This window comes from Amaranthus tricolor, chromosome 3 (assembly GCF_026212465.1).
Source record: "Amaranthus tricolor cultivar Red isolate AtriRed21 chromosome 3, ASM2621246v1, whole genome shotgun sequence".
NCBI classification, from domain to species: Eukaryota; Viridiplantae; Streptophyta; class Magnoliopsida; order Caryophyllales; family Amaranthaceae; genus Amaranthus; species Amaranthus tricolor.
This window is the reverse complement of record NC_080049.1, coordinates 7318439-7334494: the sequence shown is the minus strand read 5'-3', so window position 1 is coordinate 7334494 and position 16056 is coordinate 7318439. Positions and strand designations below refer to the sequence as shown.

Here is a 16056-nt window from a genome sequence, read left to right as displayed (position 1 = left end):
TAGAACGAGCAACATAGTGCTCGAACGAGCACACCTATGCTCGAACGAGCATGAGCTCGTGCAACCTTTTTTTTGTTCCACTGTTACGTTCTTGCTTAGTATATGCTTTAGTACATGCCTTAAGCCTTTGGATATGTCCTACATGCTCTAAACACTCAACAATCCTCCCCCATTTAGAGCCTTTAGGACTTTCTTTCTCTTTCTCAAAAACTGATCTGAAAATCGCATTCTATGCATCAATGCTAATGTCCCTGCGGATTCAATTAACACCTAGTACAACACACTTGAAAAGCGATCGTGTTATAATCATATTCCTGCGGATTCGAATCATATAATACCTTTGACCATTTGAAGATGAAGTACACATAGAACATATAACACAATGTCATTTCTTAGACACATTATAATGGCCGTGTCCATATCTATTCATAAGTTTATCATAGTCTATACGTTAATTTTGACAACTTGAAACGGCCAAAACTTCAAACTTATATAGGTAGGTTCTCCTTACGTATAAAATATCTCCGAGAACGGATACTTCGCCAAGAGCTCTTCAAATCCGAGCCTTGAGAACTTTAAGTGATGACTACCTCGCTACTCACGGTCTAAAGAAACTATGGGTCATTAAAACTTGTTGCTTACAAAATCCGAAGAGAATTTCACCACATTGAATTCAGACACAACGTTAATCGTGCGTGAATTGGGCTTTCTAATTGAATTTTAGTTAACGTAATCCGAGTGCAATTGACGCTTGTTCAATTGAATCACTACTCATGGCTTTAGTGAAGAAATCAACCAAATTGAACTTAGTGTTCACATAATCAAGAGTTATGACCCCATTAACGATAAATCCTTGCACTAGGCTGTGCCTAAGAGCAATATGATGAGATTTACTGTTATACACTTGACTATAAGCCTTCGCCAATGTCGTCCTGCAATCCGTATGAGTTGCCACCGGTGATATAGACATTGGTAATATAGGTTCAAACATGAGATCCCATAACCATTCTGCTTCCTTTCCTGAAGACGGTAACGCTATAAACTCAGAAGCCATAGTGGAATCCGCAATGCATGTTTGTTTCTTGGAAGACCATGATATGGCTCCTCTCCCATAAACGAATACCCAACCACTTGTAAAAATAGTCTCCTCTTCATTTGTGAATCAACTTGCATCAGAATAAGCTTCCAAAATCGGAGGTTCTCCACTATTAGTGATACCACGATCTATAGTACCCTTCAAGTATTTTAATACTCTTTTAACCGCTTTCCAATGATGCGGTCCTGGATTACTTGTAAACCTACTTAACTTAGCCACCGCAAAGGCTATATCAGGTCTCGTACAAGTCTTCGTATACATTAGCGATCTAATAACCGTTGAATTCGATAATTGCAAAACTGGTTCCTTATCATGTCTACAAAGCTTGACATGTTGATCCATAGGGGTTGACATCAGAGTTATATCAAACATGTTGAATCTTGTAAGTAATTTCTCGATATAATGAGACTGACTTAACTTGATTCCATTGCCATCTCTTATGATCTTGATTCCTAAGATCACATCGGCCTCCTCCATAACCTTCATTGGAATGAACTTGACAAAAACTCTTTTGTCTCTTGAACCCGTACTAAATTAGTACCAAATATGAGCATATCATCAACTTAGAGGCATATAATAACTCTGTCGCCTTGCCCATCGAATTTTCTATAAACGCACTTATCGGCTTGATTCAATTTGAATCCAAAGTACAACACCGTCTCATCAAACTTTTGACGCCATTTTTTGGTGCTTGTTTTAGTTCGTATAACGACTTTACAAGTTTGCACACCTTATTTTCATGTACTTTTAAAACAAACCCCTTGGGTTTCTTCATATAAACTTCTTCATCTAGTTCTCCATACAAAAAAGCCGATTTTCACGTCCATTTGATGATTCACTAGATTGTGAATCGAAGCCAATGCTACCAACAACCGAATGGTGGTTGTTCTTGCAACTACTGCATATGTATCGAAATGATCGATTTCGTGCTTTTGTCGAAAGCCTTGTGCCACTAAACAGGCCTTAAACTTATTGATAGTACCATCAATTCTCATCTTCTTTCGAAAGATCTACTTGCAACCAATCGGTTTACAAGACGAAGGTAAATCAACTAATACCCACATATTATTTCCCATGATGGAATCCATTTCATCATTGATAGCTTCTTTCCAAAAGGAACTATCTTGTGATGCCATAGCATCGCTATACATCAATGGTTCGCCTTCCACATTTAGTAAATATAGAATGAACGTCATTTCTAGTACCTTCTACTAGATATACATAAAAGTCAGGACCATAAGACTTTGCATTTCTTTGTCTTTTACTTCTTCTAGGAATATCTTCTTCATACATTGGAGTATCTTGCAAGACAATTTGTTGATTTTCATCAACATCATCTTCATGTGGATTTTCTTGTTGAATATTTTCAAAACATTGTCATCAGTACTTATGTGTAGGTTTCTTTGTCTACCAATTGATGAGAATCTATTTTCATCAAATATTGCATCTCTAGACTCAATTATTGAATGGATCAAGATATAGTCATTTTGTTCTATGACATAGAACCTATAGGCTTTACTTTGATTTGCATAACCTATAAAGATGCATTCAAGACCTTGTTCATCGAGTTTCTTTCTTTTTTGTCTGGGTACCCTTACGATAGCCCTATAACCCTAAACCTTAAGATAACTTAAGTTTGGTTTCTTTTTGTACCATAATTCATAAGGGGTTTCCTTATTGGTTCTAGATGGAACCCGGTTTAGAATGTGACATGCGGTCAACATTGCTTCTCCCCAAAATCCATCACTCAAGTTTAAGTATGACAACATGGAATTAATCATTTCTTGAAAAGTTCGATTCTTCCTTTTCGCCAAACCATTGGATTGTGGTGCATAACCGACGGTTTTTTCATGTATAATTCCTGTTGATTGGAAATAATGAGGATCATAGTGTTCTCCTCCTTTGTCGATTCTTAATCTCTTAAGTTTACAATTAATTTGAAGTTCAACTTCCTTCTTGTAAACTTTGAAAGAGTTAAGTGCCTCATCTTTTGAATGCAAAAGATAAACATAACAAAATCTTGAATAATCATCAATAAAAGTAATTACATATCTTTTATGCCTATAATAAGTGCAATTATTTGCACTTATTTATATCATTTTATTCTCCTTAATGATGATCGTTGTTATTAATTCTGTGATTATTTTGAAGATTTATGTTACTTCACTCGTTTTGGTTATTCATGTTGATTTTGAGTGGTTTTGATTGTTGTAAGCATAATTCTTATAGTTTTAATGATGACGGAGTTCACTAAGGAGATTTCAGCTCGAGTGAAGATGGTCTACAAAGAAGATGAGCAAAAGAGTAGAAGAGTGTTTATAATGCAAAAGTTTTGAGGTGAAATTTTATACATATCTACTCTCTTGGTCATAACTTTTGATAGAAACATCGCATTAATGCATGGTTTACGGCATTGAAAACTAGACTTCAATTCAAGAGTTTTCTAACGGTATATTATATGCTCAATTCCGATAACCAAGCAAGAAATGACGATCGTTTGAAATTCGCTGAAACTGTCAGCCAAAAACGTCGACTCGGCTTTCTAGTCGTGGAAGAGGACACCGAGTAGGCTTTTTCTTCTGGATTATGTGCAGCATATTTTTCAATACTTTAATTTTGTATTATTTTCTTTTATCTTTTTTTAATTAAGTTCTTAGGGTTTATTTAGTGGTTAATAAGGAGCAATTAGATTAAGCCTCCTTTGGGGGGAGAATAAAAGGGGAGATTGAAAACCCTCTTCTTTCTCCTTCTTCCTTTTCATCCTCCTTTCCATTAAACACCATTTTTAATACTTATAAGCTTTTAATTTCTTGTCTTTGATTTACTTTCTTATTAGTAGTTTAATCTTTTTTTATCAAATTTGTATTAGTTTAATCTTTTCTTGTCAAACTTTAATTGTTTTTCCTTGAAATTGTCATTTAATAAAAGTAGTATTGTTCTTCCTATTTTTGTCTCTTAGATCTTTAATTGTGTGTTTCATAGTTTAATTATTGTTTTTCCTTGCAATTTCATTATTATTATCTTTTATCATACTTAATTTCATTCTAGGGTTTGTGTTCATTGTTTCCACCATGAATAGTGAGTAGATTTATTTTCTAAGGTTAGGGTTTGAACCTATAATTCAAGTATGATTTGATTATTGAATGTGTATATGAAATTAGGATTAAAGTGGTTGAATTGTGCTAATAACTCTAAATTAAACATGTTTTGTCGGACTAGTCAATAGAACTAGCGTGTGAGATTGGGATCGACTTTGCTTTAGGGTAAATTTTAGTTAAATTCTTATTAATTCGTTCAATAAAACTAGCGTGTGAGAATTGAATTATTAAGCTCTAAATCTAGTAGTTAATCAACAGAGCGAGAGTTTGAGATTAACAAGATCATATTTATATACACAACTAATCTGACATTTCATAGACACTAATAAGAGTTTGATCATACAAGAATTTAAGGGATTTTCGACACCCTAGATCTTTTCATCATATAGTTTCAATCCAATTTCTTATTGCATTTTTAGTTTATTAGCCAAAAACCAATCAAACATTTTTCTCTTCAAGCAATATTTTTAGTAGAAATTAGCAAGTTTCTTGTCCTAACTTCCTTGTGTTCGACCCGCATCTACATGTACACCGTGCGCTTGTGGTTAAATAAAATTTGCACATCAGCCTAATGATGGTGTACTATGAAAAACACAAAGATCACTATGTATAAGTTCTAACATTTCAGATTTTCTTTTAACACTTTTGAAAGGTGTTCTTGTAATCTTACTAAGCATGCACGTTTTGCAATTTTCATATTTTTGTTCACTTAAAGGTATTAACTCATGCTTAGACATAAAAGAAACTTTACCTAAGTTAACATGTGCCAATCTAAGATGCCATATATAATGTAAATCATCACACATATTTATATACATATCAAGTTTTTAGGATTACAATTTAAGGAAAGTTTAAACAAATTACAACATGAATAAGCACGACCTATAAACAAGTTACACTTAGATATTATACATCTATCGGCTTCAAACACCAACTTATATCCGAATCGATTCAAGATAGGACCGAAAACAAGATTCCTTCTAATATCGGGAGCAAAGTATACATCCCTAAGAACTAAAGTATTTCCCGATGAAAACAAGAGTTCCACTTGTCCTTTGCCGTGGTTTTCGATTAATGAATTAACTCCCATGTAGAGATTCTCTCCATCCACAACATTGTGTAAAGTTTTGAACCAATGTTTACTCTTGCACACATGTCTTAAGGCCCCTGAATCGATCCACCAAGGCATGTCATCATCCTGCACAATACACATCACTATCCATGGAAGATAAATTCAAACCAGAATTTTCATCCAAAATTGCAAGATTACCTTTAGTAGGAGAGTTGTTGCTTGTAAAAGCATTACCCTTGATCTTCTTAAGTTTATTCTTAAACACAAAGCAATTTTTCTTGCAATGTCCGGGCTTTCCACATTCCCAACAAGCATTATCATTAAACCTTTTTCTTGCCTTTTCCTTTGGGATTTTGTGTTTTCTTCCTCTTGTCTCCACTTGTTGAAGCATTTTTATCATCCATCACCTTGTTGAAGGTTGAAAGATTGGGATTATCTCCCCTTGAACTTTCAAGTTCTCTTAAACTTGCTTCAACTTGAAGATGTTGAGCAAGTTCCGAGAGAGTAATGTCTTCCTTTTTATGTTTAAGGGTATGTTTAACATCTCTCCAAGTGCTTGCCAACTTGTCTATGATACTTGAAACTATGCAAATTTCATCCATGGTTATGTCATGCACTTTCATGTTATTATACATGCGTTGTAATTCATAGAATTGATCAATCACCGGACGGTTGTCCAACATTTTGTAATAATTAAAGTTACTTACTTAAAAATTCTTAGAACTTGCATCTTCCAACGTATATTTATCTTCTAAGCTATCCCATAATATCTTAGCGGATTCATGAAATTCATAAATATCGAAAAGAAAGTCACACATACCGTTAAGGATGTGTCCTCTACATATGAAATCATTTTTCTCCCACTGGTTGCGCTTCCTTGCCTCCTCCAAAGTTTCATTCTCCTTCTCTTCCGATTTCGGAGTGCTTATGTTATCACATAGGCCACATTGAGGGAAGTCAAGAAGATGAGCATTTTCTTTTGCCATCTTCTAAATTCCACACCCAAAAACTTGTCCAACTTCATGAAGTTCGAAGTGAGTTCCTTGACGCTTTCCATGATCGCAAAAATATATCACAATAGATTATTACAAATAATAATGCAGAAATAAAAGTACAAATGCAAGTTGATGTTTGTAGTGTCTTCTTTGTGTATGGCAATAAACTCCTTGCTTGAATGAACCACGAAATGAAAAGTGTCATAGAGAAGATTAGTTTGCAACGATAAACGTCACTCGGAAATCTTAATATAGATTGAAGGCGACTACAAGCTTTCCTATTGTGATATTTTCCCCACAAAGGTACTTGAGTTATGAGACCGGAAATTCACAATGCGATACAATCAATCACATCAACCGATTAATACAAACCGAATGAACTAAATGATTATGTGTTTATGTACAGATTAAAATCAGGAAAACTATAAAAGAGTTAATTACTCTCTTCTATGTTTCAAGAGATTGAGAGAAAGATGACAGAAATTGATATTTCAAAGATGTTAAATGATTTCCATCCACTTACTCTTATTTATGGAGTTGAAGTGACATATGGATTCAACCAAAACCATACATCAATGATAACTGATGATTATCGTTTAATTATGACGTAAAACATTCGTTCATAACAACACATTACTCCATGAACAAAGTTTCGTATCATGAACAAACGTTCTGTTTCAATGTGCTCGAACGAGCATAAGCCAAAAACACTTTTTAGAAACTTTCTGACTCGAAAATTCCTTAGTGCTCGAACGAGCACCCGAAGTGCTCGAACGAGCAAATACAAAAAACATAAAACAAAAGTTTTCTAAACAAACTATCTGACAAAATAAGGCATGCTAGAACGAGCAACATAGTGCTCGAACGAGCATGAGCCCGAGCAGCCTTGTTTTGATTCCGTTGTTACGTTCTTGCTTAGTCTATACTTTAGTATATGCCTTAAGCTTTTGAATATGTCCTACATGATCTAAATACTCAACAATATATATATATATATATATATATATATATATATATATATATATATATATATATATATATATATATATATATATATATATATATATATATATATATATATATATATATAATTTTAACTCAAAATTTAATCGATAAAATTTCAATTGAAAGTGATTTAATAAGTGTTGATAAACTATAACCAACTTCTTAATTGATTCAAAACATCCATAAGTACATTCATAAAATCACTTTCTAAACGACTCAATCTTTAACCAGAGTATAATTAACTCAAATCCATCGGAACCTTAAAGCCAATAGATTATTGACAAACAACACATACATAAAGCATAAATTATAGAATCTTAGCAATCTATGCTATAAAGTTAAACACGTGATTAGTTTGAAAGCATACTCTTAACATCCCATTTTATGGAAGTAAATAAATTTAGTTTTCTGACTAATGTCCACCAGAGTATGAATGGGTCCCATCAGTGCCATCCCGTTCAGTTTTAAGCCCCAAAATAAAAGAAAAAAACTCTAAAAACTTAAAGGTAATGAATAATATAATATATTTTTTTTTATTGTTGATATTTAAATTAATTAATTAAAAAAGCACTTATAACTCATATTATTTAGTAAAAAATATAAATTATATCTAAAAAATTTAATTCAAATTAATATCACTCAGACGTAAAAATAAATATTTTGGACTCTAAAAATTTAGAGCCCTGAGCGATAATCTATTTTGTCCTTACTAATCAATGATCATGGGTCCCACTATCTCATGTCATGCATATAAAACAATGGGTCCACCCAACCTCAACAAACATTTAAGCCTTTCTCGTTCTCTCTCTAACATCATCTCTCTTATCAAGTACAACTCTCCTGAAAATTAAACCCAAACAAATAGAAGTATTTCCTCAAAACCATAGAAAAACCAAAACAAACAAACAGAATCAACAGAAAATCACTCATACAATAAATACTTAAATATATTTATATATCCATGGATACTACCCACTCACCGGGATCCGGTGGGTCCCAAAATCCATCTGAGCAGCAACTGCAACATCCTACACATCCGCAACTTCCACCAGGCTTTCGATTTCACCCTACTGATGAAGAGCTGGTGGTTCATTACTTAAAGAGAAAAGTCCAATCTGCCCCTCTTCCTGTCTCCATCATCGCCGAGGTCGACCTTTACAAATTCGATCCTTGGGAACTTCCTGGTAATTTTCTTGTTTGAAAATGATTAAAAAAAAATCCTGTTGGATTAAATATATAAATACAAATAAATAATTCTCTCTCCGTTTCTTAAATCTGTTTTTATTTGGCATTTTAAATTTTATTATTAATTATTCTAAAATTTTTTTTATTTATATCATAAATTTGAAAATAATTAACTTTGTTTATTCAGATTTTAATAATTTAACAATGTTTATAGTAATTTGAGGAAGTATAACAATTTATATTTCTTATAATCATATATGTTTTTCACTAATATTATTGAAATATTTTTTTAATAATTTTATATTGTTTTTATATTTTTCATACATTTGTAATATTCTATTTTTCTTAATTACAATTAAAATTTTTGGTGGAAACAACATTAAGAAGCAAAGGAAGAGGAGTAATTAATGGATATATAAACTATGATATACCTTGAGGTACGCTTGTTGGTTGATCTGTTTCTTAATATGATATCAGAAATTAACTTAACAAACGTTCACACAATATTAATATAATATCTACAATGATCTTGGATTTCAAAAATATTAAAATATAATGATCATTTTATGTTGATTAATATTAATATTTATTGGTGAATAAGAAAATAATTGAATTGTTGAAATTGATGGGAGAGCAGCTAAGGCAGTGTTTGGAGAGCAAGAGTGGTATTTCTTCAGTCCAAGGGATAGAAAATACCCAAACGGAGCACGCCCAAACAGAGCAGCAACATCTGGATATTGGAAAGCAACAGGAACAGATAAACCTGTTTTAAGCACTGGATCAAATCAAAAAGTGGGTGTTAAAAAGGCACTTGTTTTTTATGGTGGAAAACCTCCAAGGGGTATCAAAACTAATTGGATTATGCATGAATATCGTTTGCTTGATCATAATAAATCTCATAATAAACCCCCTGGTTATGATCATCCCAACCGAAAAGGATCATTACGGGTAAATTTTTTTATTTTTAATATTTCATCATTTTTTAAAAGTTCAAAATTTTTATGATTAGAATAATTTGAGAATTGCAGTGTTTAATTTAGCATTTTAGCAAATTATAAATTAAATGTTTATTTTTTTTTTTTTTGCAAATTACAGCCTCTAAAATATTTAAATTTACAGCATTCTGGCCAAATCACAGAATTTCGAACCACTTAATTTAAAATTTCGACTATTAAAATTGTCGGAATTTTGTGATTTAGTTGAACGTTGTAGACTTTAATTCATATTTTGATGGTTGTAATTCGCAAAAAAAAAAACAATTAATTTATAATGCGCTAAAATGCTAAATTTAAACACTGCAATTCTCAAAGTATTCTTCAGATTAATATATTCTGAAATTTTTTTTATTTACATTTTTATTCATTGAAGCTGGATGATTGGGTATTGTGTCGAATTTACAAGAAAAACAACACAAGTAGACCAATGGATCACGAGCGAGAAGATTCGATGGACGACATGATGATGATGGGACCCATGATACCAAGTTCAACAAACGACATAGTACATCATGATGCATCATCCTTAAACTACGGTTCTATCCTCGACAACACTCATGTCCATCAAAATAATATATTCGATACCATGATGGGTAGTGGGCACCTGATGGATCCTCGATTATCATCACCACCATCTCCACTTCCGTTAAAGCGGTCATTACCATCCCTTTACTGGGGTGTCAATAACGATGGTGGTGGTGGTGGCGGTGGTGATTGTATCGACAGTCCGAGTAAGAGATTGTCGATACTACAAATGAGCATCAATGATAATGGTAATATTAATGAAGAAAGTGAAGCAAGGAGTGATCATCAAGGGATTAATCTTCTAAACCAACAACCATCAATGTTAGGGAGTCTATCATCATATCCTCTTCATGGATTAAATTGGTATAATTCGTAATTAACTTGAGATTCCAATTTAATTTTATCATTAATACTTACATCATATGTCATAAAAACCGATAGTAAATAGGTAGATGCTAGATATAGTAAATGCTAGATATAGCTAGTCGTATACATATACCTTCTCCGTTTTATTATACTTACAATTAATAGTGATATTTCTCCCCTGAATATGTCAGTGTTAGTTGTAAGTATTTTTAAATGGAGGTAATATATATACAAAGAGAAAGCATAGTATATATTTTTATACATAGTTTGATTGATTAGGGTTGTAGGTATTGATTAATTTTATATTTGGGTTGTTGAAGAGAGGAGAGGTAGGAGGGTTTATGTTTAATTAATGGGTTTTATTAATTACTGTTAAGCAATAATTGCATGATTAATATATAGTTGATGATGCATAATCAACCTCCGCTCATTCAACAAAAGCAAAGAAAAATAATATATATTTTTCATTATGGTAAATAATAATTGTATAAAATTTATATTAAGTTTGAGGGAAATAGGGAAAATGGAGTTTTATTTCAATTGAAGAGGACAAACCACTTTTTAAAAAAATAATAAATCAAAATTAATAAAAGAAAACTTGTTTGGATATAGTAATTGTCAATAGGTTTAAGATTTTTCTTAGACCTGATCGTGTACATATTAAGCTTGTATCTTTATAGAATTATTATTTCTCTTGCCTATTGAAAGTCATACATTAATAAATAAATATATATATATATATATATATATCTTTTTTCTGTACCATGTGGATTTATTATTATTATTATTATTATTATTATTATTATTATTATTATTATTATGTCTTGTGTATGGGTTTGTATTATCATTAACATTGACGTGTATGGGTTGCTTTTATGCGCAATTTTTACTTAAAACAGTATTGGATGATATGGTCTTATCATTTAGCACAAACACAATACTCTTTGGTTAATAAATTTTAATTAACTAGCTTCTGATTTTAGTCAATTTCACTACAAAAAGACGCATATTTAGCGACAACACTTAGTAGTATCAGTCGACGAAAAATAACATGAGGCGACGACCTAGCAAACACATGCGGGACATCTCTATTTTCTTCAACACTAAAAAAACTTTCTCATCGCGACCGCCTCCTCCCGTCACCCCCATCGTCTCCATTCACCATTTATCACTAGCGACTGAACCTTCCTCATCTGCCCGTAACAAATCTTGGCGCTTGTCCCATGGTATTAGTATTATTGTCCTCAACTATTAAGAATATAATGCATACATTTTATTTTAATTAAATACATGAATTCTGTTTACAATAAATATTAATATTATTCATGATAATATATATTTATTAATTTATTATTAAATAATTTAATTTATTTTATTAATATTTATATCTTTTAAATTTTAATGTTTTTATTAAATCAACTAACAATTAAAATACAATATTAAATAATTTTTATACAAGATAATGCATGCAAATTGAAATGCAATTTTGTTTCTTCTATTTTTGTATTAATATTTTCAATAAATTTTTATTCAATAAGAGATGAAGATAAGTCATGAGAAATCCAAAATGAGGATGAGTTTTAAAAATCTGAAATAAGAATAAATCTTGAGAGATATAAAATGAGACGGACAGGCTACGACCTGACAAAGAACCAAATAGGCAATGACCGGTATATGTTGACGGCAACTTTAGGCCATAGTTAGCATGTGTCCCTAGTTTCAAAATACAGACCGGTATATGTTTTCACCGCCAGTCATTACAGTTTCTTAAACATGGCTTCGAATATTTATCCATCGCCAATTATTTTCAAATTTATTATAAATTTTGGGTTAGCTTAAAGGTTTATAAGGACTTTTTCTTTTACCTTTATCAATTATCACTGATGTTTAATTCTCATTACCAACGTAAATGATTTTGAAATTTTAGTGCTCTTTAAATATTTAGTTATTACTTTTGTTTAATTCGATTAATTTTAAAACAAAATCATTTTTATTTTGTTCAAAATTGGCTATAACAATGCGAAAGCTAATTAATTAGTGACGATGCAATAAATTTCAATTTACATTTCTGTACGTCGATCATGTCATTTAGCTAGTACTCTATAAAGATTAGCGCAATAGTTACATATATGACAGTTTTGGCCAATACTCTACATTTTAGCAATGTAACCCTTTTATTTATCTTTTGTTATGGAGACAGAAAATGCTCGTAACCAATTTTGGCGACGGAACTCTTTCGTCTCCATCCCATAGCCAAGCTCAACGACAAAATGTCTTCATCTCAATATTTTTTTTGTAGTGAGATAAAATATAACAAAATGAATGAAATGAAGTGATTAACACCTTTAAAAATCCTATGTTTCTCTTTTGTACATCTCATCCAATATACTAAGATTATAGAGCCAATTTTGACTTTAAAATTTAAATTCTACTTAATCTATATGAAAATACACATTTATGCGCAATTTTGACAAATATATCTGGATGAATTATTTATAAGTATCAACTCTAATAATTTTTACAAACATACAAATAAAGATATTTGAATTTTAAATTTAAAAAATCGCGGAAAAACACAAATAGGAAGAAAAAAAATACTATAACAACAATCAAACAACAATCAAAGTCTTAATTCTAAAAACTTCAAGCGGAATTAATCTTGGATTGAAAATTGTTCATTCTGTTCTCGATAGGATGGAAGAAGGGACCCCTTGTTGATTCTTGCTGCCCTTGTATTCAAAAACAAACGTTTTGGGTTGTCAATCATGAGTAAACAATAGCCATCCACACAACCTAAGAATCTTATATTCTTATATCTTTCAACATACACTTAAATCGTATTTTCAACGTCATAGTAGCTTGATTTTAAACATATTAGACAAACAGAATACTAACCATTAATGCAAAAGAATTTGTGGGAATAACTTATCAGATTAATAGCAAAGGAAAAGGATTAATTCTTTGTTATGAGATATTTTCTTTAACAAAAAGCAAATATCTCCTTTATTTGTTTGAGTTTAAGATAAATAGTTAAGTTATAAAGAATAATATTTTATGCATATTACATTTTCTCAATACCGACCACTTTCCTCCAGTCCTCCCTATGAAAAGAGTACGTGTATGAATTGTTCGTCACCTTTTCTCACCCAGATCGTACTTCCGAGCGGGACATTAGAAATGATGATGAAGGTGATGATATTTTGCTCAATACTGAATTAAGCAACAACAATATTAATAATAAGTCAAAGTCTTAATCTCACTATTCTTCCATTTGAATTCTCCATTCCATTTAATTTCGATTTTCTAGTATCTTAATCGATAAATCTAAAATTTTGATATGTTTTTTCACCGGGATGTTACACTTCTTCTGTTTAGGAAATTTTCAATCTTTGTCACTCTTTTTCAACAATTTCCCACGTTTAAATTCAATATATTCTCTAATCGTTATTCGATACTGATCGTTCCATATGTCAAAACTATCTTAAGCATATTCTCTTTCATCTTAACCTCAATATCTTCGAAGTCGAAGCCTTTTCTTATGCATTCACAACAAACTTCACAGTTAAACGTGCTTGGTGGGAGCAATTTTGGGATGTGTGACCTTTTGGGAAGTTTTCCCGGATGCACATGAGTGAGGCTAAAGTGCGCTGAAAGGATTTGTACGTGATGGTCTATGGGCTAGTGTACAACCTCCATGGGTAGCACCAACGGTCTGGTGGGGCCAGGATGTTATAAGTCGTATCAGAGCAACCCTGCAACCGTGGCTAATAGTGTGTTTGCCTGTTTGGTGCACCTAACAGGGAAAAAAATCCTAAAACTAAGGTGCAACGAGGATGTTGCATTCTTAAGTGGTGATGAGCATGATACCCCGGGTTAAGCTTTAACGAATAAAGTAAATAGTTTCCTCATTTTGTGTCTAAAAATATTCATTTCATTTGATGCCCTAGTTTACCTCCAATGCAAGAGGGTGATATGTTGACTTAAGCTAAAGGAAAAGGTTACAAAAAACTATACTTAGTAACTGTTTTCGCCAAGGCCAAGATAACTTTTTCTAAGGATAAGGTTTTCGGGTCTCTAAGATGTGAGAAGCTACTATAAATATACTGACATCCTTCATGTATAAGATATCTTATGATAATATACACAATTGAATTGCAGTTAATAACTCATAACCATTTGGAGAATTATTATTTAATTTTACTGACATTTACTTATACATTTAGCTACAAAAGTCTCGCACCATAAACAAATCTAATGACTCATCCAACATCATTGCCATCGTGCACTTGGTGTTGAGTGAGTTAGATACTTTTTCTTGTGTATTTAATAGCTTGTTCATTGGAGGTGGTCCTATGAGGCAATTCTTTGGGCCACTAGCAAAGTTATAAAAGGTGTTTGTAATACAAGAATGGATTGATAGCAAAGACAAACCCTTCAACAAACATTATCATTAATTGAAACATTTGTTTGAGCGTGCGTGCAACACCCTTGAATTTCAACCCCTTAACGAAACTAAAATCGTAAAGGATGGGAGGAAATTTGAGAGTTACATAAAAAGAAAAAAAAAGAAATATAAATAAACGTTAATGATTAGCTTTAAAAAAAGGCGAGTGAAAATTTCGGCAGTACCTCCACTAAAATTGAGGGTGTGACAAGGGTAAGTAAATAAGATAACACAACTATGATAATCAAAGGCCCCAACTCTTCCAAAAATATATCACGACAGAATGAATCATCGTCGGCTCCTCAAATCATCAACTCCGACACGGATCGTGGTTCCAATGTTAACGCATCGGTTTTAACGGCTACAAAAGAAATGTTCATACGACCATACATCCAAAAACTACGCAACGGAACTCTAACTTTACAAGGAATAACACGGCTCAATACAAAAAGGATTATACAATCCAAAACTTTACAAGTATTATAAGAGCTACAATGTCAAACTAATTGTTTAACATTGATATAATCGTACTCCACTCGTTTTCCAATGCAATGCAAAAGAAGCTCATATACCTGTTATGCCAAGCTATGATCCTCCTGCTGCTCAATATAATGATCATAGTCAAATATGTCATAGCAAGAACATTATAGAAAGTCATAATCAAACAACAAGAGCAAACACGTACACGTCAGCAATCAATGAACTCATGATAGTTAGAAACATAGAACAAGTGGGTAAAACAACGAGATGGCACAACACTAAGAATTCTGCTCATCTATCTAAACGCTTCCTGTTTACTCCACAGTTTCCCTTTCAGGACTTCTAATCCCTCGAAGAGTATTCAAGAGTAGTGGATCCTTTCTCTACTGATGGCATAGTGACAAGGCCAAGGGCGTTATCAGCCATCCTGCGCCCATGGCAAAGTATGAGCTCATTCCCCCTCCAACTAACCCTCTTGGGTTCTACCTTTGGGAAAAATAAATATATTGGGGTACCAATCCAGTGAAGAGGCCACCATATTGGGGTTTGCAAGGCCAGAATGGTAACACCTCGGTCAAGGGCGGTATCGGCCATCCGGTGCCTAATGACGAAAGTATGCTCATACCCCCCGTACGTATACCCGTATACGTACCTGTAAGCGTCACTGTACGACAAAAATTACTGCGTATATTTACCTGTAAGTGTCCTTGAGTGAGGTAGTGAGTGATACTACTTAAAACCCTAACTCCTCTTTTTATTTTGTTTATTTATTTATTTATTTACCTAGGTTCATCT

General features: G+C 32.4%; 1 protein-coding gene across 1 annotated transcript; it reads left to right on the top strand.

The window, feature by feature from the left end:
• Positions 1-8063: 8063 nt before the first annotated feature.
• Positions 8064-12026, top strand: LOC130807316 (NAC transcription factor 56). The gene is made up of 3 exons (XM_057672476.1): positions 8064-8450; positions 9089-9399; positions 9820-12026. The coding sequence occupies exons 1-3, from the start codon at positions 8228-8230 to the stop codon at positions 10345-10347; spliced, it is 1062 nt and encodes a 353-aa protein (XP_057528459.1). The 5' UTR covers positions 8064-8227; the 3' UTR covers positions 10348-12026.
• The last annotated feature ends 4030 nt before the right edge of the window (positions 12027-16056 follow it).